This window comes from Choloepus didactylus, chromosome 1, assembly GCF_015220235.1.
Source record: "Choloepus didactylus isolate mChoDid1 chromosome 1, mChoDid1.pri, whole genome shotgun sequence".
Lineage (NCBI taxonomy): Eukaryota > Metazoa > Chordata > Mammalia > Pilosa > Megalonychidae > Choloepus > Choloepus didactylus.
Genome location: NC_051307.1, coordinates 242810974 through 242832322, shown reverse-complemented (window position 1 = coordinate 242832322; position 21349 = coordinate 242810974). Strand labels below are relative to the sequence as shown.

Below are 21349 nucleotides of genomic sequence, written 5' to 3'. Positions count from 1 at the left end.
CTCTGCTGCTCGTGGCTTTGACTAGTGAGGAGGGGGCAGCTCCAAGGGCAGTGAGGGTGTGCAAACCTCACCCTGTTCTGACCTGCTGGCCTCTTAAAAATGCAAACCTGATCTTGTCCCCGCTCTTCTTGCCTCCTGTCTGGTTCTCCGCACCCTTAAATGTCATCTCCTTGACTGAAATCAGAGTCGGGGCTTGGGGGCTCACATTTGGGCCTCAGCCCCGAGCTGGGGATGCCAAGTAGGAATAAGAATTTTAAAAGCTCTGACGCAGAGACCTGAGATACCAGCTGGCTGGGCCCACTGGGAGCCAAAGAAGGTTCCAGAGCCGAGGTCTGATGTGCCGTCTCCCTTGCAGCTGCAGCCGGAGCAGCTGGACTGTGGCGCGGCCCACCTGCAGCACCCGCTGTCCGTCCTGCAGCCCCTGAAGGCCGCTCCCGTGTTCCGCGCCCCGGGCCTCACCTCCGTGGCCGTGGCCAGTGTCAACAACTACACGGTGGTCTTCCTGGGGACTGTCAACGGGCGACTCCTCAAGGTAGGGGCCAGGGTGGGGTGGGGGAGAGGGGAAGGGAGAGCCTGGGGTGGGGGTGGGGGTGTGTGTCCAGCCTGGGTCAGAGTCTACACACGGCCTCTCCCAAGTCCAATAATCTCTGTTTTCTCCTGTTTGCCCAGCACTTTACAGTTAACACATTTTTCACACCTGTTTTTTTTCCATGGTTGCTCATCACAATAGGTGCCCGTTGGGGAGAAGAAGGACACCAGGGCTACAAGAAGCCCCTCTGGCAGGGTCTCCAGGGCCGGGCTTTTGCAGCCACATGCTCTGAGTCACAGTCTCTGGGCTCTGCCACTTGCTGGCTGCATGATCTTAGGCAACTCACTCTTTCTCCAGGACTCAGTTTTCCCATCTGTTAAGGGCCATAAGCCCTGCCTCTTTAGGCTGTTGGGGGGCTTTGATGGGGGAAGACCACAGCCTTGCTAGCGGAGGTTCTCATGCCCATCCCCTCCCCAAGCCCACCCAGCCACTCTCTGAAGATTCCCCCAGGCTTCCAGGAAGTAGAAATAACCCATCCCCTGGTTTGAGATTCCCGGGAAGGGAAAGGGGTGCATGGAATCCAGTTTCCCCGCTATAGGGCAGGATAGATACAGCAGGGCCTGGCCAGTTCCCCCAGTGAGGCCCTAGATCTGCTCTCTCAACCTCTCACAGCCCCCCTTCCAACCTCCCCTTTTGCCCTTGCTCTCAGGAGAGGCATCTGCCTGGCACAGCTCCATCGTGTACCAGGCTCACATCCCATAACCCAGTTCTCCACGGCTGCCCAGGCAGACACCCTTGACCTGGTGGAGGTGACGGTCAGAGCCAGCCCTGGGACCCTGGCTGCCCCACTCGCAGCAGTGGGGGAGATGCCAGGCCTGGGAGTAGCGGTGGGGTGAGGGTGGGGTCCCCTTCAGCCCTCAAATCCCCCACTGAGGGTCCTTGTGTGATGGTGGAGGCAGCAGTGGGTGGGGGCTCATGTTTTCTGATCAGATCCTAGAGTTTAGGACCTGGCTGTGCCCCTCCTGGCTGTGTGGCTTGAGCATGGGCGCCTGCAGGCCTCAGTTTCCCCGAATGCCAAGGGGAAGATTTGCTGGGCCACCCAGAACTGTGGTCAGAGTGCATGTGGAAAGCAGGGAGCTGGAGTCCGCCTCGGGGTCTGCTCCCACCTCCACTCTATGAAGCTGCACTTATTAGACACCTACTGTCTACCCAGTGCCTCAAAGGCCACACCTCGGGCATCATCTTATTTAATTCCCACACCCTTGAGGGGAAGCACAGTCATTATCCCCACTTCACAGATGAGGAAATTGAGGCTCTCATAGGGGAAACGGCCACCCCAAAGTCACGCACGAGAGCTGGGGTTGAATTCAGGTCTCCCTTTCCCAGAGCCCACGCTAAACCCCAAACCCACAACCCCTTCACCCACCACCCTGGCCTGTGTGTCGCCCATCTCCTGCCATCTCTCTGTGACCCGGGGTTGAAGTTGTAGCACCCAGCTCAGGCCTGGGGGCCCAGTCAGTGCTCAATAAATGGAATGGACACTGATTGAGCACCTGCTGGATGCCTGAGGGTGAGGTGGGGGCAGTGGTCTGAGCCCCAAGTCGCTCCACCAAGAGAGGCCACCTGGGGTTGTCTCAGAGGCTCGGATAAGTGGGGGGACAGTCAGTTCGAGTTGGTGGGTGGCAGGCATATGGGAAGCTGTTCCAGGGAAGGCGTTGGGAGGATGGGTCTTGAAAAATAGGGCCTTATTTGCACATTGCTAGAAGGGGGAGTCGGGAGAGATTCCAGACAAGCGGCCCGGCCCCAGCAAACACAGGCATGTGTCAGCTGGGTTTGAATGGGTGGGGATGAGGCTGGAGGGTAAGTTGGGGTCAGATCTTCTGGGCCTTGAATACCAGAACAAGTTCATTCTGTACCCAGGAGGGAGCCACTGGACGTTTTAGAGCCCCATGGGGAGGGTGGGGTGGTGGGAAGGAGGCCCCGGGTAGGAGGGTCTGGCTGCTGGCCCGGGAGGAGTCGAGGCAGGGCCTTGACAGGGCGGCGTGTTGGGGACAGCTGACATTGGGGGGTGGGGCCAGCCAAGACAGAGCAGAGTCTGACGGGGCATTGTCAGTCCTCAGGAGGATGTGCAGAGGGGCCCTCAGAGCCAGAGAAGCTTCCAGGCCCCAGCTGGCCCTGCTCGTCCTTCTCCCTGGACCTGGGCCAGGGCCAGAGACAACCCCCATCCCCACCCCAACCCCCCATCTTGCACTCTGGGGTCAGCCCAGCCTGAGCTTGAGTCCCATCCCTGATGCTTCTTCGCTGTGTGACCTTTGCTGAGTGCTTCAGCCTCTCTGGGCCTCAGTTTCCTCATCTGTGCATTGTTGACTGGCTCGAGAGAGGGAGAATGAGAAGTAGGGGCCAGCAGCTCCCCCCTCCCTCCCGGGCCTGGCCCCATCAGCGCTTTGCTTGTACCTTCTCATCTAACCCTCACTAGAGTCCTGAATGCCCATAGCTCAGGACACTGAGGCTCAGAGAGGGAAATGACTTGCCCAGAGTCACACAGCTTGTGTCAACATCAGAATTCGAACCCAAGTCCCCACTCTTAGCCTTGACATTAAAGAGCCTCCCAAAGGATGTTCTGTAAACTGTAAAGTCTGTGCATATTTACAGGGGAGGGGGTGGGGATGTGTTTGGAGATGAGCACGGGGCAAGTGCCTGGTGGGGGGCACCTCAGAGCCCTTTGTAAGACCCACTGGCCCTGCCTTGTGTGCCATTTTCTCCCACCAGTTGGACCCAGGAGAAGGGGGGGGCAGGCAGAGACTCCAGGCCTGGGTCGGATCCTTCTGGGGCAGGTCCCCTCCAGGTGCACCCACCCCCTGACATGCACCCACCCCCCTCCCGCCCCCAGATCAACCTGAACGAGAGCCTGCAGGTGGTCAGCAGGCGGGTGGTGACCGTGGCCTTCGGGGAGCCCGTGCACCACGTCATGCAGTTTGACCCAGCCGACTCTGCCTACCTGTACTTGATGACGTCCCACCAGGTAAGGCCAGCTCTCTTTTCAATTTGTTTTGCTGCTTCCCTCCAATATAATCCTATTTAAAAAACGAATTAATTAATTAACTTATGTATTTGCATTTTATTGTGGTAATCTAGATACAACATAAAACCTCCTGGTTTAACCCTTTTTAAGTGTACAATTCCGTGGCATTAATTATATTCACCGTGCGGCACGACCAGCAACCACCGTCCCTTACCCAGACTTTGCCATCACCCCAAACAGAAACTCTGCACCCGTTAAGCAATAACCCCCCATCCCCGCCCTCAGCCCCGTAACCCCCAGTCTACGTTCTGTCTCTGTGAATTTGCATGTTCTAGACAGTTCACGGAAGCAAGCTGGCTTCTTTTGCTCAGCGTGATGTTTTCAAGGTTCGTCCATGTTGCGGCATGGATCCGAACTTCATTCCTTTTTATGGCTGAATGATATCCCAGCGTATGGCTGGATCACATTTTGTGTATCTGTTCGTCCGTCAGCGGACACTTGGGTGGCTCCCTCCTTCTTACCATCGTGAATTACGCTGCTGTGAACACCGGTGGACAAGTATCTGTTCGAGTCCTTGCTTTCATCTCCTGGGGGTGAACACCTAGGAGTGGGATTGCCAAGCTGAGGTCTCCCACTTGCCTTGCCTTTGCACACGCTGTTCCCCCTCCAGGAGCACTCTCCTTGCTTGTCCCCGCGCTGCCTGCTGACTCCAGCTCAGCCTTCACCCCCCAGCTCTGGCATCCCCTCTGCAGAGAGGCTTTCCCCCCAACATGCCAGTGCCCGTGTTTCCTCCATTAGAGCCTCAAGCCTCGTTTTCCTGGACCCCCAAAAGGGAAGGGCCAGCAGTGCCCCCCCTGAGTTGGCCTCTCTCCTCTGCTCCCAGATGGCCAGGGTGAAGGTTGCTGCGTGCGACACCTACTTGACCTGTGAGGACTGCGTGGGCGCCGCAGACGCCTACTGTGGCTGGTGTGCCCTGGAGACACGGTGAGGCCCCCCGCGGGCAGGGCCTGGGCCCAGGGTGGGGGGCTGCAGGAGGCCACATGTCCCTCACCCCCACGGGCACCGCCTCCAGGTGCGCCCTGCAGCAGGACTGCGCCAACTCCAGCCAGCCACACTTCTGGACCAGCGCCAGCGAGGGCACTGGCCGCTGCCCCGCCATGACCGTCCTGCCTGCCGAGATCGACGTGCACCAGGAGTACCCGGTGAGTCGAGGAGGGAGCCAGGAGCCAGCTGGCGGGGGGCACAGGCGGGGAAGCCTCCCGTCCCGCAGCCCCCGCTCGTCAGAGCTGCCCCAAACCCCCGTGTAAAGGTGGGAGCACAAGCTCAGAGAGGAGAAGACTCCTGCCTACAGTGCTCTGGGGACTTGGATGCAAATGTCAATGACAATAATATTGGGTTTTATTGAGCACACGCCAAGTGCCACACGCATGCTGCATCCGTGACCTTCAACTCTGTTGGGCTTCATGACAACCCTCCAAAGTAGGTGCTCTTGACATCCCTGTTGTGCAGATGAGAAACCGAGGCACAGAGAGGTAAAGTGACTTGCCCGAGGTCACACAGCAAGAGAGTGGCAGAGCTGGGATTTGAACTCAAGTGGGCAGGCTCCAGAGGATAGAAGGGGGCAAGCCAGAGGATGGGAGAAGAGGGTGCCTCACTTCCCGCCCTTTCCTGGACAGGTGGGCTCGGGGGCTACCAAAGGCCAGGCTGCTATTTCATGTTCACAGAAGGTGAATCTGCAGCCTGGGGGTAAGCGGCTTCTCCTGCCCGCCTTGCCCTGCCCTGGAGGCCCTAGAGTGACCCCAGACCCCTTCCTCCCTCCTTCTAGCAGACAGGGGAGGGGAAGAGACTTCCAGGCCTTGGCACAGGGCTGGGGCTGAGGGTCTGACAGGCCTGGGTCTTTCCCTGTCCTGGCTTCAGCGACTTCTCTGAGACTCTGTGCCTCGCCTCTCAACTGGGGGAGGACAGCTCTGACCACACAGACCTCTCGGCTCCTGGGGCTCCTCTGAACCCCCTCCTGTGATTACATGTCATCAGGTCCTTCATGCACCTTATCCTGTTGGGCACATGGGGCATGCATTCATTGTTTGTGCATTCATTCATTCATTCATCCATCTGTCCATCCATCCATTCATCAAATATTGAACCCCACTGTGTGCTGAGCTTCTAGAGTCTGGGGAGACATCCATAAACAAGACAAAACCCTGGCCCTTAAGGAGCTGACATGCTCATGGGGAGAGGGAATAAGCACAATCAAATGTCAAGATGGTGATGAGCATGGTGGAGAAGTAGCAAGAAGAACAGAGAGGACAGAGCGGTGGGCTGTTGACATTTTAGACCAGAAGTGGGTGTGGGGGGATCACTGAAAGTGACACTTGAGTAAGGCTACGTAGTGAGCCCAGGTGAGTGGGGAGGGGTGTTTTGGGCAGAGTGAGTGCAAAGGCCCTGGGGTAGGAATGCCATCAGGGTGTTTGGGGGGAGAGTTAGGGGGTGGGGTTAGAGAGGGGTCATGGAAGCCAGACCAGATAGAGCCTTCTCACCACTATTAGCAATGAGTGCCATTTTGCAGTTGGGGAAACAGGCCCAGAGGGAGTCCTGCCTGCCCCACGTCAGCGCCTTGCCTGGAGGACTCTTGGACAGAGCAGGCCCTGGGTTGACTCTTGGCTCCAGGCAGAGTGGGGCTGTGAGGGTGCAGCCGGGGTCCTCGGAGCTGAGGGTCCCTCTCCCCCAGGGCATGATTCTGCAGGTGTTGGGCAGCCTGCCCAGCCTCAGCGGCATGGAGATGGCCTGCGACTACGGGGACGGCGTCCGCACGGTGGCCCGGGTTCCGGGTCCTGCCTTCGGCCACCAGATCGCCTACTGCAATCTCCTTCCGAGGGACAGGTTCCCGCCCTTCCTACCCCACCAAGGTAAAGCCCCCTCTCCGGGGCTCCCAGGAGGCCCAGCCCCTAAATGGATCTAAGGGTGGACTCTGAGGCCTGGAGATGGGCAGGGGTCCCGGGATCACAGTCTCCTTGGTCGATGGAGACCACCCCTGCCCCCGCCATCATGTCCTTCCCTCCCCGGCTCCCCTTGTCCGTTCCAGACCACGTCACTGTCGAGATGTCTGTAAGGGTCAAAGGTCGGAACATCGTCAAGGCCAATTTCACCATCTACGACTGCAGCCGCATTGGACAAGTGTACCCCCACACAGCGTGAGTGGCTCGGCTCTGGGTGGCAGGAGGAGGACCTGGGTCCCCAGCAAAGGGACTGTCCTCTCAGGGAGGCTCTTGGAAGAAAAACCATAGCGTCCCAGAGGCAGACAGACCCTCAGACCTTCACTCATCAGCTCATTTACTCACATAGCAAACTCTTAGATCCCAGCATCTGTCTGGCTTCTGGGAGCTCCCTACCTGATGGGGTGGGGGTGGGCAGAGAGAAATGCTTTGATAACACTTACTTTAGATAAGTCTCTTTCCTCTTTGCGTATCCCTTGCGACGGGGAGCTCACTACCTTACAAGGAGCCCACCTCCTCCCAGGCAGCTCTGACGATGAGACAGCTCTTCTTTCCTGGTGCTGGGATCTGCCTCCTGGCTGTCTGCCTAGGCCCCAGGTCCTGGGGACAGGGGCAAGGTGAAGGGCAAGGAGCCCGGCATCTGAGGGCCACGCCCCCTTCTCTTCCAGCTGCACCAGCTGCCTGTCAGCTCAGTGGCCCTGTTATTGGTGCACTCAGCAGCATGTTTGTATCTCCAACCAGTCACGGTGTGAGACCTCCCCAAATCCCACGGTAAGCCAGGCCTGGGAGACGCCCTCTGTCTTTACTGTTTTATTACCTATTTTTTTCCCCCACTAACTATGTTGAGAACATTCCCACATCATTAAATATTTTTCCTTTGGCATCATATTGAACACCTGCGCAGGGTTCATCACTTCACCTGGCGCATTTAGCCAATCCCCTGTTGTTGGACATGCTGGTCATTTCCTGTTTCACTTTTGCATTTTAAACATTGCCACACCAGACAACTTTGCAGCCAGGCTATTGTGCACATCCTGGATTATTCCCCAAAGATCAATTCTAAGAAATCTTTCTAAATTCTTAGAAAGAAAAGCCTGACTGTTTTTTTAAAAAATACCTGTAGCTCAGCTGCCCTCCAGCAAGCAATACTCTCGCTGACATTCGGGGTGCCTGATTTTGCACCCCCATGCCAACACTGGTGTCTTTAAAAATTACCTTCAATATTTTCAACAATCCTCAGGGTCAAGGTAATTGTCCCTGAGGCCCCTGCAGGTAAGAGGTACCAGACTTGGGCTCAGGCTTCCAGGCCCATGTTCTCTCCAGTACCTCAAATCAGCAGCTGGGCTGAAAAAAAGCCTCCTGCCTTGGTTTCCCCATGTGCACAGGGCACCAAGTTTGCTGGGGCGGGTGGTGCTGTGCTTCTCCTTGTGCCAGGAGGGTGGATTGGCCTTGGGTAGTACCCACTCCTGGTTCTTCTTGCCTGTGTGGGTCCCTCAGGCTCCAGGACGGCTAGATTCAATCAGTTAAATTGGTGGGGGCAGGGAGGAGGTGCAGAACTAGAAGGAAAATGGAAAAGGAAAAGCCACATCTGTTGTCATTGACTGGTTTCTGGGGTGTGTTCACTAGCTGTGTGGCCTCTCACCTTTGCCCAAAGAGCCTCTGAGGCCACCCCAGACTTGTGCCAGGCAGGATGACTGACCTTGGTGGGGGTTGGGGGTGCCAGGCTCATGATATCACAGCTTATCCCCTCTCCCACCTGGCTGCCGGGCCCTCTGCCTTGTGTCAGAGCAGGGCTGGAGTTATATCCCAAGTCCCCACCTGCAGCTCCTTTCTCTGGGAAAGGGACACTCCTGCCCATTTTGCAGATGGCACAATTGAGGTAGCCAACATGCCCCCAGGTGCCCTAGTTCCCAGCAGGAGGAGGTCACCAGGGGCACCACCCTGATCCTACATCCCTGGGAAGCAGCCCCAGTCCCCAGAGCATCTGAAGCCCCAGCCTCTTGGCGCTGGGCTCAGAAAAGCTTGCCGGGATTCTTTAAGTTTTATCTGCCCGTGGCAGATGCCAGGCTGGCAAAGGAGGGTCCTCCATGGCCTGAGCCTCAACTTTTCTGGTCTCAGCACCTTCTGCCTGCACCTCGCAGCTGCTTTGCAGGAGAGGAGTCTGGCAGAGGCAATGTTTAAGTCAAAGAAATGAAGCAGTAATGGTGGGGTTTTTAGGCACTGGGAGAGAGAGGCCAGGGGGAGGTCTCGTGTCTAAATCCCAGGCCAGGCCCTCGAGCCACCGCACCGGGCGCCAGGATCGCCACAGTCTGGGCCCAATCAGGATTCTGGCCCAACCACATCTCAGTCGCCCCCCGTACACAGCAGGAACTCAATGAATGTCTGCGTGAAACATTAGTGCACCTGTGTGCTCTCAGAGAGGTGGGGGCAAGGAGGCCCCCACCACAACCCTGTTCGCCAACATTTATTGAGTGCCTGCTGTATGCCCGAGTCAGTAGTGGGCACTGGGGAAGAACCCGATTAGACGTAGTCTTGCCAAGAGCCCTAGGTGTGACTCATGGCTGGGTGACCCTGGGCAAACTGCTGAACCTCTCTGTGCCTTTGTTTTCCCATCTGTAAAATGGGGCCTGCCTCAAAGGGCTGTGGTGGGGATCTGGAATCACATCTGGGAGGCACCTGGCTCACTCAGATGCCACCATGATTATGATGGGAGTGGACCAAGCATATGCCTTGGGGGCTGATGGCGACATTCTGCAGAGGTGGGCCTTGTTCTGGGTTCTGACAGATGCATAGGAGCTCACCAGCTGGGAGGTGTTTCCAGAGTGGCCCCTTGGAGCTGCCTTCTCCCCCGGCCTCATCAGGTCGGCAACTCTGTGGGCTCGGAGTGGGGTGCTGGGAGTGGAGATGGGGCACAGAGAGGGTCAGTCTTAGAGGATTAGTGTAACCCTGCCAGAGGACACCAGCCCCTTCCCTGGGCCTGCAGGAGCCTCTGAATCTGACATTTAATTAAGTGCCAGTTAGCCTTGGAGGCGCCAGGCCTCTCTGGCCGGGTGGGAGTGTCGGCAGCCAGGGGTTTCTGCCCATCCAGGCTGGGCCTCTTGGGACCCAAAAGGAGGGGCTGGTGCCAGGGCCAGGCCAGGAGAGGTGTCTTGGGAAGGTGCCAGGGGCTCAGTCTCCTGTCACTTTCCCATTGTCCCTGGTGGGCCCCAGATGAAAGCGGGAGGCACGGCCCTTACCTGATGGAAGATGCTGGAAGGAGGGCCCCAGCTTTTTGGGGGGACGGGAGGAGAGTGAGGAAGGCGGCCATGTCGTCCGTTCTCCGGTGCCTGAGGATGCTTGTGGCTTCCCCAGGCAGGAGTGACGTTAGGCCTTAGGAACTGGCGAGAGAGGGTGTTTGGTGGAAATTTGGGAGGTGGTATAGGGAGGGCCCTGGGGGTGCAGAGAGGTACGGAGGGGCCAGGCCAGGGGGATTTGGGGTCCTTGGGCTGGTCATTGGGATGACAGTCGTGGCCCCTCAATCTTGGGAGAGGCCTTGGGAGGGTGGTGAGGATGTTTCCAGCCTTAGCCTCCCCTCCGGACCGTGAGGGAGCCGGGCCCCACCCCGCTTGGCTCTCCCAGCTCAGTTGAGGTGACGGCCCTCTGTGAACCCGTGAACATCTGGCTTCCTCGTGGCTCCTGCCGTTGCTTCCTCAGCATCTGTTTCCCACTCCCTGTCTCCCGTCTTCTCTTCTCCATCCGAGGACAGTCGGTTGAACGTGGTTTCCTGAGCCTCCAGGCCATACCCTTGTCCTGTGCTGGCGCAAGGGGAGAAGCTGCTCAGCCTCTTTCTAAGGCATTGGTTGCTTGGATTGGGATAGGGGTGGGCGGCACAGTCCTTTGGTTGCAAGTGGGAAAACCCCAGCTCAGTGGCTTTGACTCAGCAGAACTGACTGGCTCGTGTGAGTGAAAAGTCTGGGGGGGGGGGGGGGGGGGGAGTGGGATCGCCTTCAGGCACAGCTGGATCCAGGGCTTCCCACAGTCCCTCTGTATGTGCCCCATGCTCCAGAAGGCCTTCCCCTCTTGGTGTAGAGATGGCCTCAGCAGCTCGAGGCTGGCTTCTGACACCCTCCCTGCACCCCACCAACCCCGGAAACAAGAATTTCTCTGTCTCATAGGTTCCCCGGAAGACTCATAGTTAAGTCTCACTGGTTGAACTTGGGTCATATATAATCCCTGAACCTACTGCACCCACCCATCCCAAACCACAGGCCTGTGGGGAAAGGTTCCCCAAAGGCCAAGATTTTGGAGGTGGGGCAGGGAGGAGGCTGGGGGCTGGGGGCAGCTGCAGAGCCCATGCACTGATGGGGGCTTAGCAGACCCTGAGTGGGGTGGGGGGCACTGAGGGAGGGCAGAGGCAGGCTGGGACAGTCAGCCCCCTGTTTCACTCTGGAATGGGTACAGGCACCCTTGACCACAGAGTTAGAAGTGTCAAGGAGAGGCAGGGGCCCTCAGGGATGGTTCTGCGTCATTCCTTCCAGGGGGCCTCTTGGGGACTCAGGGGAGATTATGGAGCACCCCGTCCCCCCTCCTGTCTCCTCTACCCACTGGTGGGGGTGGAGCTGGAAGGAAAGAGACACTGGCCCAACTGCAAAACAGGCCTGGCAGCAGCCATGAAACCTGGTTGGAAATACGTTGGTCCGTTCCCTGAAATTCCTTGGGGTTTACCCATAAGAGGGCGCAGGGTGGCAGCCCAGGGTCCTCGGGGGACTTGGGGCCAGTCTCATCCAGCAGCCTTGCCTTGAAAAGCCCCATTGTGCAGGTGGGAACACCGAGGCCCAGAGAGGGTCAGCCGCTTGTGCATGCTCACACAGCCAGCTGCACGCCAGCTCCCACCCCCCCAGCCCCCAACGTGGTCCACGCAGGAGGCCTCTCAGGGGCTGGGCCTTGTTGCTTCTTCAGCCAAGATGCCTGTGGTCTGTACCGGGCACTGCTGCCCAGGGAAACTCACCTTTCTGGCCTCGTGGGTTAATGAAGGGTCTGGAGAACCAGAGCCTGGTGAGCTGCCCGTTCCACTGAGGGCAGATCGCTTTGCTTCTCCGTGCCTCAGTTTCCTCTTCTGTAAAATGGGTGTAAGATAGTCCTTGCCCTGTAAGGTCCTTGCAAAGAGGATCTGGTGCATTGATACAGTGTAATATTCTCAGACCTGCGGCAGGCATGGGGTAAGAGCTGCAATAGCTGTCTGGCCGGGCACTGCCAGTGTTCTTTATTCATTATTATAATGATTGGCACTCCATTGAGGTCACCTTTTATGCTGGGGTCTCTGAAGAGAATCAGCCCCTGTCCTGCCCTCAAGGAGCTCCCCTTCAGATCAGGAGCAAGGAGAGAAGACTCCAGGAAGGCACCCAAATTCTACCCCCAGAGGCGTTTGCTCCCAGCTGGGTGACCTCAGGGTGGACACACATGGCTCAGTGAGCGTTTTCTGGCCTGTTTCTCACCTAGATCCTTCCCCAGCCAGACTCGAGCCAGGAGGAGGGCAGAGCAGGATGCACCCTGGGCAGGAGGGTCATTGGCCCCTGTCCTGGGTACGGTTGCCCTGAGTCCCCAGCAGGTGGGACTGTCAGAGTGGGAGGACATAGGAACTGGCTCACCGGGACCCCCAGGTCTGAAGGATCCAGGGTAGAGTAGGGGCTGCAGCCTTCCCAGCTCAGAGGGGCCACTAAGATGAATACGGTATCATGGGCACAGCCCCTCTCCCTGGGCCTCAGATTCCTCGTCTGTACAGTGGGGCGTGGACTCCCAGAATCTTGGAGACCACAGGGCAGGTGGGGGTTCAAAGTCCAGCTGTGCCCTCACTCGCTGTGTGACCTTGGGTAGATCACCACACCTCTCTGAACCTCAGTTTTTTTTCCTTTTCTCCTTTTTTTTTTTTTTTTTTTTTTTAATAAATGGTAACTGTCATCTGCGTAGCCACAGCTCCACTGGGCCTCTGCAACCCACCTCCAATGCAGGGACAATGATGAATGAGGCTCACAGGTGCTGCCCAAAGCCCTAGCCCTTCCTTGGAGCTCATGGAGCTGTGACTCCCACCTGGGTGGTGGGAGGGGTTGTTCTCTCAAGCTCCTGGTGGTCCCAAGGCCCCCTGAATGCCCTGGCATTCCCAGCCCTCACAATCCCTAACCCCACAGACTGCTAGAAGCATTTATCACGTGTCAATCAGAAACCAGAGTTTGGGAGCCAGGTGGAGTCTCAGAGAATGGGTACAGCGCCTCATTTTACAGGTGGGAAAGGTGAGGCCTAGAGACAGCAGAGATGGGGTGGGGGGTGGGACTCAGGCCATGCTGGAGTGGCGGTGGGGTCGGAATCCTGGCTCCTCACAGGGCAGCTTATTTCTTCCCTCTGTGCCTCAATTTCCCCACCTGTAAAATGGGGCCAGGAAACTGCTCCCACTCACGCAGTCTCTGTGTGGCTCAAGCAAGGGTGTGAGTGAGAAGCCAGGGCCTTGCCGTTGGTGGTGGCTGCTGCTATGATTTCATCACTCATGTTTCTCACTACACAGGCTGACAGGCGCTATGCCATCCGCGTGAGCCCCCCAGGGAGGCAGCATGGCCTGGGGCAGGCTGGGGTGGGCAGCAACCCCCACCCACCCCCGTCTCCCTCTGAAGTGCCCCTGGTTAACCTCCACCTCCCCCTGTTTGCCTGCAGAGCCCTGAGGACTGCCCCCAGATCCTGCCCTCGCCCCTGGTCCCTACGCCCACCGGTGGCTCACAGAACATCCTGGTGCCGTTGGCCAATGCTGCCTTCTTCCAAGTAAGTGGGGAGCCAGGCCAGTGTAGGGGGAGGGGGGCAGGCCACTAGCTTCACCAGGCATCTGCAGTTTAACACCCTCCACGGGTAGCTCCGGGGAACCCCTAGGTCTGGGACCCTCCAGCTGTGGACAGACAGGTGGGGGTTCAAAGCCCAGCTCTGCCCTCACTGGCTGTGTGACCTTGGGTAGATCACCGCACCTCTCTGGTGGTTTGCCCTCTTCCCATGCTTTGGGCCCTGCATCCTGCAGTGTCTGCCTGGGTTTTGTCTCTCTTTCTAGGTTTCCAAGTTCTAGTAGAGAAAGCCCCGCTCTGGTCGGGCAGGGCTGGGGGAGGCTCATGGGGGTTGGCAACAGCAGACAGCCAATACTTCCTGAGGAAAGCCCCAGCTGCGACCCGCTGTGTCAGCCAGGGCAAGGATTAAAATACTGAAACACTTCACCAGGACCCCTGAGCCTTCCCCAACTCCTGAAGCGGTCACCCCTGGCAGAGTAGGGCCCCCTGGCTTCTGGCCCCAGCACTGTGGTCCGTGGAGGGGGGCCCATTCCCATTCCGAGCAGGTGTTATCCGTGTGGTACCCTAACCTGCCCCCGGCTGAACTGTAACCCTAGACACCCCCATGTTCCCCTGGCTGAGCTTCACCTCCCCAATCTGTGGCTGCCACATCTTCCCTAAAGAACGCCCTGAGAGAACTCTTTCACCACCCCACTCCCCAGTGCCCAGATGGGGAAAATGAGGCACAGAAAGGGCAAGTAGGAAGACTCCAGGTCACACAGCATCGGGCTGGCTCAGACCCTAGCCCCAGACTCCCCGTCCAGTGCTCTTCCCTGAAACCAGCTCCCCCTGCCCCCCACCCATCTGGGCCGGGGGAGGGGAGGCAGCCCCTGCAGGCCCCTCCCAGAGGAGCGTCCTGGGTGGGAAGTGTTGACGAGTCCTGGAAGGCTGCCAGCCACTCCCCTCCCCAGCTCCTGGGACTCGCCATCTGTCGCTTCCACGGAGGAGCTGAGGCCCGCGACGGGCTGCCACACGTGAGGGTCACGTGTGGGGCATCTGGGATGTGTCAGGACGCCATGCACAGCCACCGTCCCAGCTTGGCATGGGCGGTGGAGCTGCCTGGGGCCAGGGGGCGGCCCTGCCCTCAGCCCTCAGGCCCCACCCAGAGACAGCCCAGAAACAGTGCAGGGGCCTGGGCAAGCGGGAAGGGCTGCTCTGCTCCCCTGGGCTCTCGGAGCCTTGGATGTGGAGGCCAAAGCCCTTGAACTTGAGTCCCGGCTGATCGTTTCCAGCTGTGTAGCCAGGGGCACGTCTCTTCTCCTCGCTGGGCTACAGTTTCCCCCACCGCTTGCACGGACAGATCCCTGCCCTCCCACCCCACCCCGGGCCTGCTTCCGGAACACTGAGGCCAGGCCCAGGAACTGAGGGCTAAGGGCCAGCAGAGCTGCCTGCTTGGGCTCCTCAGCGACCTGTTTGCTGGGCTTGCACCCTGGGGAGCCCCAGGACAGGCTGGACCTGCTGTCCCAAGGTGGCCGAGAGGTTGAGCTCGGGGACTCAGTGGACAGACCCACCTCCCAGCTCAGCTCAGCAGGAAGAAAACAAGCTTTCAGCCCTGTCAGCAACCAGCTTCCTGTGTTAGCTTCGCAGCCGGGACCCTTGGAGGTAGGGCAGGGTGGGGGAGCTGACCTGCCTTCTCCTCAGGGTGTCACATCAGCCAGCGACAGGGACATAAACAGGAAGTCCTGCCACGTGGCTGGCTGGGGGCTTGGCCCGACTCGTTCGTTCATTCAGCAAATATTTGTTGATGCCACTCTTGGGGCGCCTGTGCTGGGCCAAGGGCACAATGAGACCGGGGAATCAGGCCCTGTTTGTTCATCCAACAAGCATTTATTGAGCACCTCATGCATACTAATAACAGCCAGCCCATATTAAGCCCCTGCTGAGTGCAAACCACTAAAAAGATAGCCCAGCCACCCTGCAAGGCAGAGAAGTGGATTCCTACTGTACAGCTAAGAAAATTCAGGCTCAGAGAGGAGAAACAACTTACACAAGGTCACACAGCCAGGAAGTAAGAGAGGTGGGGATGGAACCCAGGCCCATGAGACGTAGAAACTGACCTCTTCCTTGCAGTCTTCTGCTTCCCTTGGCAGGGGAGTCATAGGGACCCAGGCCCAGCCCCTGCCTTCCCCCAGTGGGCAAGGAGACAAATGTGAACAGCTTGGGCAGGGGATGAGGGTGGTGCTTGACACATTGGGTGGGGCGGAGGTTGGTTTTAGAAGCTTAGCAGAGAGCTCCCGGCACATACCCAGGATATTCATTGTCGAATGAATGAATGAATGAATGATGGAAGGAAGGGTGCCCTCTGATGGAGGGCAGGGTCTGGGCAGGCTGTGGAACATGGAACTTGAGCTCGATTTTGAAGGCTGTGCTGAGTGTGCTGGGTGGTAAAAAGGGAGAGAAACCTTTCAGGTGGCGGAGTGGCCTGTATAGCTGGGACACAGGCCTGTGGGCCAGAGGTGGGGGACTTAGGGTTAAGTTCAAAAGCAGGTGGAGTCACTGAGGTACAACCCTGACCGTAGATTGTGCTAAGGAGTTCGGAAACTTTATGAGCTGAGTCAGAGGCCCCTGGTTTCGAGCGGTGTGTGGCATACAGAAAAGGCACAAGAACACAAGGCCAAAATGCTGGGCACGCATGGCACTCCTTGCCTTCCTCGAACATTGGACAAGGAGGCCAGGAAGGACATTCCGGAGCAGGATGCAGCCCAAGCAAGGGGCTGATGGTGGGGCCAAGCCCACCTTGTAAAGGGCAGCAATCTGTGGTATCCTTGGGAGTTGGAAGACAGTGGATACTGGCCTGGCCTTCCTCAGTGCCCCCTTTTTTCCCACAGGATGCAGCCCTAGAGTGTAGCTTTGGGGCAGAGGAAATCTTCGAGGCCGTGTGGGTGAATGAATCAGCGGTACGCTGCAACCAAGTAGTGGTGAGTGGTGTGGCTCCAACTCGGGTGGGCGGGAGAGGCCTGCACAAAACCCGATGCTGCACCCCTTCCTCCCCCCTTCACCTCCCACCTGGCCTGTCTCCACGACACCCCCTTCCCCCAAGAGAGACCCAGACACCAGCCAGCCCCCTCATGCTCTTTCCCATCCTTTTGCAGCTGCGCACGACCCAAAAGAGCCAGGTGTTCCCATTGAACCTTCAGCTAAAGGGTTGGCCAGCCCGATTCCTGGACAGCCCTGACCCCATGACAGGTGGGTGCCCCCATTCTCCCCAGATAGCACCTCACCACCAGCCATGGCCACGGGACACTCAGCCAGGGTGGGGAGCTCAGCCTCGGGGGTCTCTTAGAGCTTGCTACAGTCCCCGACTGCCCACCTTGCTGTTCCCCAACAGACACCCAGCCCCCACCCCCATCCCCAGCCCTGCCACCCCGTCTAGTCATTCATTCTGCAGTGACTCTGTATCAGGTTCTATGCTGGGCACTAGGGAAAGAGCTCTGAACTCTTTCATACCCAAGAAACATACCCAAGAAAATACCCATGCCCTTGGAGCATTTTTGTGTTTCTTTTTTTCTGAGCTGGGGCTTTGAAAATTTGATGAGACGGTGCATACAAAATCTTGAGAACAGTGCCTGTGGCCCAGCCAGCGCCCCCAAATGGTGGTGGTTGTCCTTACTGTGTATTTTATTATAATAATAGAATTGTCTTTATATTTGTACTGTATTTAATTCACTCTCTGAGAGCCTGTCTGTTTGTGGGGAGTCTTAGACCTCCAATGGACAGGGAGCCCCCTGACACCCAGGGATGCCCCCCACTCTACACCCGCACTTGGTAGCCCTGCCAAGAAGGCCTGGTGGAGCTGAGAGGTCACAGGGAACGGCCCCAGAACCGGCCCCCTCACCCTGAGGGTCTGAGACCCCGGAACCCGGGCCCCGTCCGCCCACATGGCACAGCGGTCCCCAGCCCCACTGTGGGACAAAGGACCTGCCCAGCCCGCCCCCGCCCGGGTCCCAGCGCGAATCCAGCTCAGCCAGTCGGTGGCTGTGCAACCCTGGACAAGGCAGGGCTCCTCTCCCGTCCCTCTTGTAATTGTAGAATTGAGGGTAGTAAAGAGCTCCCTCCTGATGGAATTACAGTCAGTTTGAATGGAATTAAATGACGGCTGTGCAAGCTGCCCCGGGGACTGGAGACCCCCTCTTTAGAAGCACTGACCCGGAGGAGAGCACAGGAGCAGGACCTGCCTCTGGGAGGGAAGCGCGGGTGGGTGGGGAGGGGACGGCCCGGTGATCGGGACATCACCGGTCTCTGCCCCGCCCCGCCCCGCGTCTTCCCAGTCGTCGTCTATAACTGCGCCATGGGCAGCCCCGACTGTTCCCAGTGCCTGGGCCGCGAGGACCTCGGCCACCTCTGCGTGTGGAGCGACGGCTGCCGCCTGCGGGGGCCCCTGCTGCCCCTGCCAGGCTCCTGCCCCGCCCCCGAGATTCGCACGGTAAGCTCTGCCCCGCGCACGCACCCGCACGGCAACCTGCACCCCCGCGCATGCACCTGTGCACGCACGGGACCCGATCTTCCATGGCTGGTAGACGTGGTGCATGTGCTTGTCTACACTCAGGCCCGTGCGAGCAGTGTTACCTGTTGAGCGTCTTGTCGGGTGCCGGGCCCCGTGTTGGGTGCTGGAGACGCAACAGTGAACTATGCAAAGTGCTCCACTCTCCAGGAGCCGACATTTTAGCGGGGGAAGTGGAGGATAAACAAATAAGGAAATAAATTATGTAGAGAGATGGTGGTAATTGCTATGGAGGGAAATAGGGGAGGATCATGGGGAGGCCCAGGTGGAGAGGAGGGTGGGTGTCTCTGGTTTTTATAGCAGAGTAAGGGAAACCTTGCTGACCTTGTGATACATGAGGCTGCCAGCAACTCCCAAGCCTCAGTTTTAATGAAGAAAAAAAATCCCAGGGAAGGATTCCGATTGGCCCAATCAGCTGTGGCTGGGATGCTGCATGACGTGGTCAGACACAGCCACCATAACTGACCTCGGTGACCACCACATGGGCCCCCTAAGTGGCACTGACTTTGTATATACTTGTGTCCCACCCAGATGGGCTCAGTCATGCACACGCATCCTTGTTTGCACCCCACCATCTTTGCACCCACACACATCCTCGTTTGCACCCTCACCGATCTGCAGAGGGAATGTGGGTGGTCCCAGCCCTCTTGCAATTGTGTGTCTGCCCTGCCCTGCCTTCCCCGGGCTCCATGCAACAGTAGGAGTGGCAGCTTGCTGTTGCCCCGGCCTCAGGACCCCATTTGCCCCTCTCTCCGGCCACCTGGCAGATCGAGCCCCTGAGCGGCCCCCTGGACGGTGGGACCTTGTTGACCATCCGCGGCAGGAACCTGGGCCGGCGGCTCAGCGACGTGGCCCATGGTGTGTGGATCGGCGGCGTGGCCTGTGAGCCGCTGGCCGGCAGATACACGGTGTCAGAGGAGTGAGTAGTGGGCAGTGATCCAGGCCCTTTGTGTGACACTCCAGTCCCCACCCTTCCCAGCAGTGCCAACTGCAGAACTGTCCTTTTCCCTTCCCTCTTTCCATCCTGCCCTCGTTGGCACCTTGGAAGTCACTCACACTTCCCAGTCCAGGGCATGCTCAAGCCATTCCTGCCTTCCGTTTATGCCCTTTTCTGATTGGGAGTCTCTTTCTTAGCCTTCGAGTCCCAGCTCCAATGCCCACTCCTCCGGGAAGCCCTCCCAAATTCCCCTAGACCAGCCCTACTCCTTACACATAAGCCTTGCTCTGATGAAAAGAATTTGTATGTAGGAAAGAAATTTTGGGTGCTACTAGTGTGGTCTAAAGATCTGGGTCTGCAGCTGTTGGGCCTGGCCCATGAGGAAGCTTCAGGAAATGTTTGTGAGCAAGAAAGAGCTGGATTTCCTCTCAGGAGGCCCTAAGTCAGGCTTGTAGATAAGGCTGTCAATCTACCAGCCCAGCTGGCATTCTCGTGATCAGAGAGACCATCTTGTCCAATACCCCTATCTTATAGATTGCACAATTGTGGGAGAGTTACTGGGGCAGAGTTGTCCAGGGGCAGAGCCTGGGACTGGGGGGGGGGGGACGCAGTTTGAGCCCCCAAGTTGGAATTGTTTCAATATTTTGACAACTGGTAAAGCCACCCAGGTGAGTCCCCGCTGAATGTCAGCCCTAACTGTGCATGGGAAGGGCTGGTTGAGTGCAGGAATGGGGGGCTTACACCTCATCAGGATGGGGGGCTGGGTTCTCAGGAGGAGGGGGGAAGCCAGGGTGGTCCCCGCCCGGCTCCCAGGATCCTCCGGCTGCTCCCGCTGACCAAAGCTGCCTCCGCGCAGGATCGTGTGTGCCACGGGGCCAGCCCCAGGGGCCTTCTCAGACGTGGTGACGGTCAATGCCTCCAAGGAGGGCAAGTCCCGGGAACGCTTCTCCTACGTGGTAAGGGAGGCCGCAGCCAGCCGTGCAGCCCAGCCCACCGGGCGCAACCCTGGTGGCCGGCCCGACCTCTTGCCTTCCTCTCCCACAGCTGCCCTTGGCCTACTCCCTGGAGCCTGCCGTGGGCCCCAAGGCAGGGGGCACCAGGGTCACCATCCGTGGGAGCAACCTTGATGTCGGCTCTGAGCTCCAGGTCCTGGTTAACGACACAGAGCCCTGCACAGAGCTCGTGTAAGTCCCCCAGGGCCCAGCCCCCTGCCTTCCAGCCCAGAGAAGACCCAGGGGGTGGAGGGCAGAGGGTGATGCCCTTTGTATCAAGCATCTACTGATCCCCATTGACTGTTCTTTCCCCTTTCTGGGCTTCAGTCTCCTCAACTGGGAAGCTGTGGGAAGTGCTCTGTGCCTGGCATACAGTAGGTGCTCCATAAGTGACAGCCGGGATGATTGCATGCATGTGTGATCCTCTGGCCAGGGCATGGCCAGTGGCAGGACGGTCCCAGAGCCTCTTGGTGGAGGCCTTTTGTCTTTATTATGCACCTACTGTGTACCAGGCCCCACTGATGGGCACTGTTGGGGCACCAAGAGGAGTTTGACACAATCTCAGCTCTCAAGACGAAGGCAGGCACTTCCACAGGAGATAGTGTCGTCAGAGCGGGGGGAAAGAGCCCTTCCCAGGGGTGGACTCGGGAGAGGGGCTCTCAGAAGGCTCTTTGGACGAGATCGGAAGGAGCAGAACTGTGAAGTAGGGGCCGGGTTTAGAAAGGAGCAGCTGAAGTGTTCAAGGTGGGGAAGACAGCCTGGGTGGAGGAGAAAATGGTTGAGAGCTAAGGGATTTCGGCCTTGGGGGTGGGACCAGTAGAGATGGGCCTTGGACACCATGGTGGCTGAGGACATGGGCCTTTGCCCCTGGGGCCATGGGGCGCGTAGCAGGGGGGGAAGCGGGAGCCCTGGTGATGCCATTGCCACCCTCCACAGGCGCACAGACACCACCATCTCCTGCACGGTGCCCGCGGGAACCCTGGTGGCCCTGGTGCCCGTGTGCGTGCGCTTCGAGCGCCGGGGCTGCGTGCGCGGCAACCTCACCTTCCACTACATGCGCAACCCCGTCATCACGGCCATCAGCCCCCGCCGCAGCCCGGTCAGGTGAGCCCCCCAAGCCCGCGGCCCCCACCCCGGGCGGACCTGCCCGCGGGGGCTGCATCGGGGCTGATGGGGCTGGCTGTCCCCCACAGCGGCGGCAGGACCATCACCGTGGCTGGTGAGCGTTTCCACATGGTGCAGAATGTCTCCATGGCCGTGCACCATATTGGCCAGGAGCCCACGGTGAGGATGCACAGGAGGACGGGGCCCTGGCTGTGGCCCAGGCGGGCAGGAGGAATGGGGGCGGCCCTGACTGACCCCCCCCCCTTGCTTCTCTGCCTCCCTCTGTCTGTCTCTGTCTCCCCATCTCTCCTTGTCTGTTTCTCTGTATCTCTCCCTAATTCTTTTCCTCTCCTGTTTCTCCTTGTTTGTCATCCCCTTCCTTCTCTCTTCCTGACTTTCTTTTCCTCGCTCTCTCTGTCCTGAAACCTCAATCTC

At 58.6% G+C, this 21349-nt stretch overlaps 1 protein-coding gene across 1 annotated transcript in view; it reads left to right on the top strand.

Annotated features, from left to right (window-relative positions):
* Positions 1-21349, top strand: part of PLXND1 (plexin D1) — a 52466-nt gene that overhangs the window by 16366 nt on the left and 14751 nt on the right. Inside the window, exons 2-17 of the mRNA XM_037802540.1 lie at positions 356-532; positions 3420-3551; positions 4435-4535; positions 4624-4753; positions 6280-6457; positions 6634-6742; positions 7213-7315; positions 13226-13330; positions 16209-16298; positions 16473-16566; positions 17649-17803; positions 18649-18800; positions 19675-19774; positions 19863-20002; positions 20747-20914; positions 21004-21094. Coding sequence (XP_037658468.1) covers positions 356-532; positions 3420-3551; positions 4435-4535; positions 4624-4753; positions 6280-6457; positions 6634-6742; positions 7213-7315; positions 13226-13330; positions 16209-16298; positions 16473-16566; positions 17649-17803; positions 18649-18800; positions 19675-19774; positions 19863-20002; positions 20747-20914; positions 21004-21094 — 2025 coding nt within the window. The remainder of the gene's footprint in view (positions 1-355; positions 533-3419; positions 3552-4434; positions 4536-4623; positions 4754-6279; positions 6458-6633; positions 6743-7212; positions 7316-13225; positions 13331-16208; positions 16299-16472; positions 16567-17648; positions 17804-18648; positions 18801-19674; positions 19775-19862; positions 20003-20746; positions 20915-21003; positions 21095-21349) is intronic.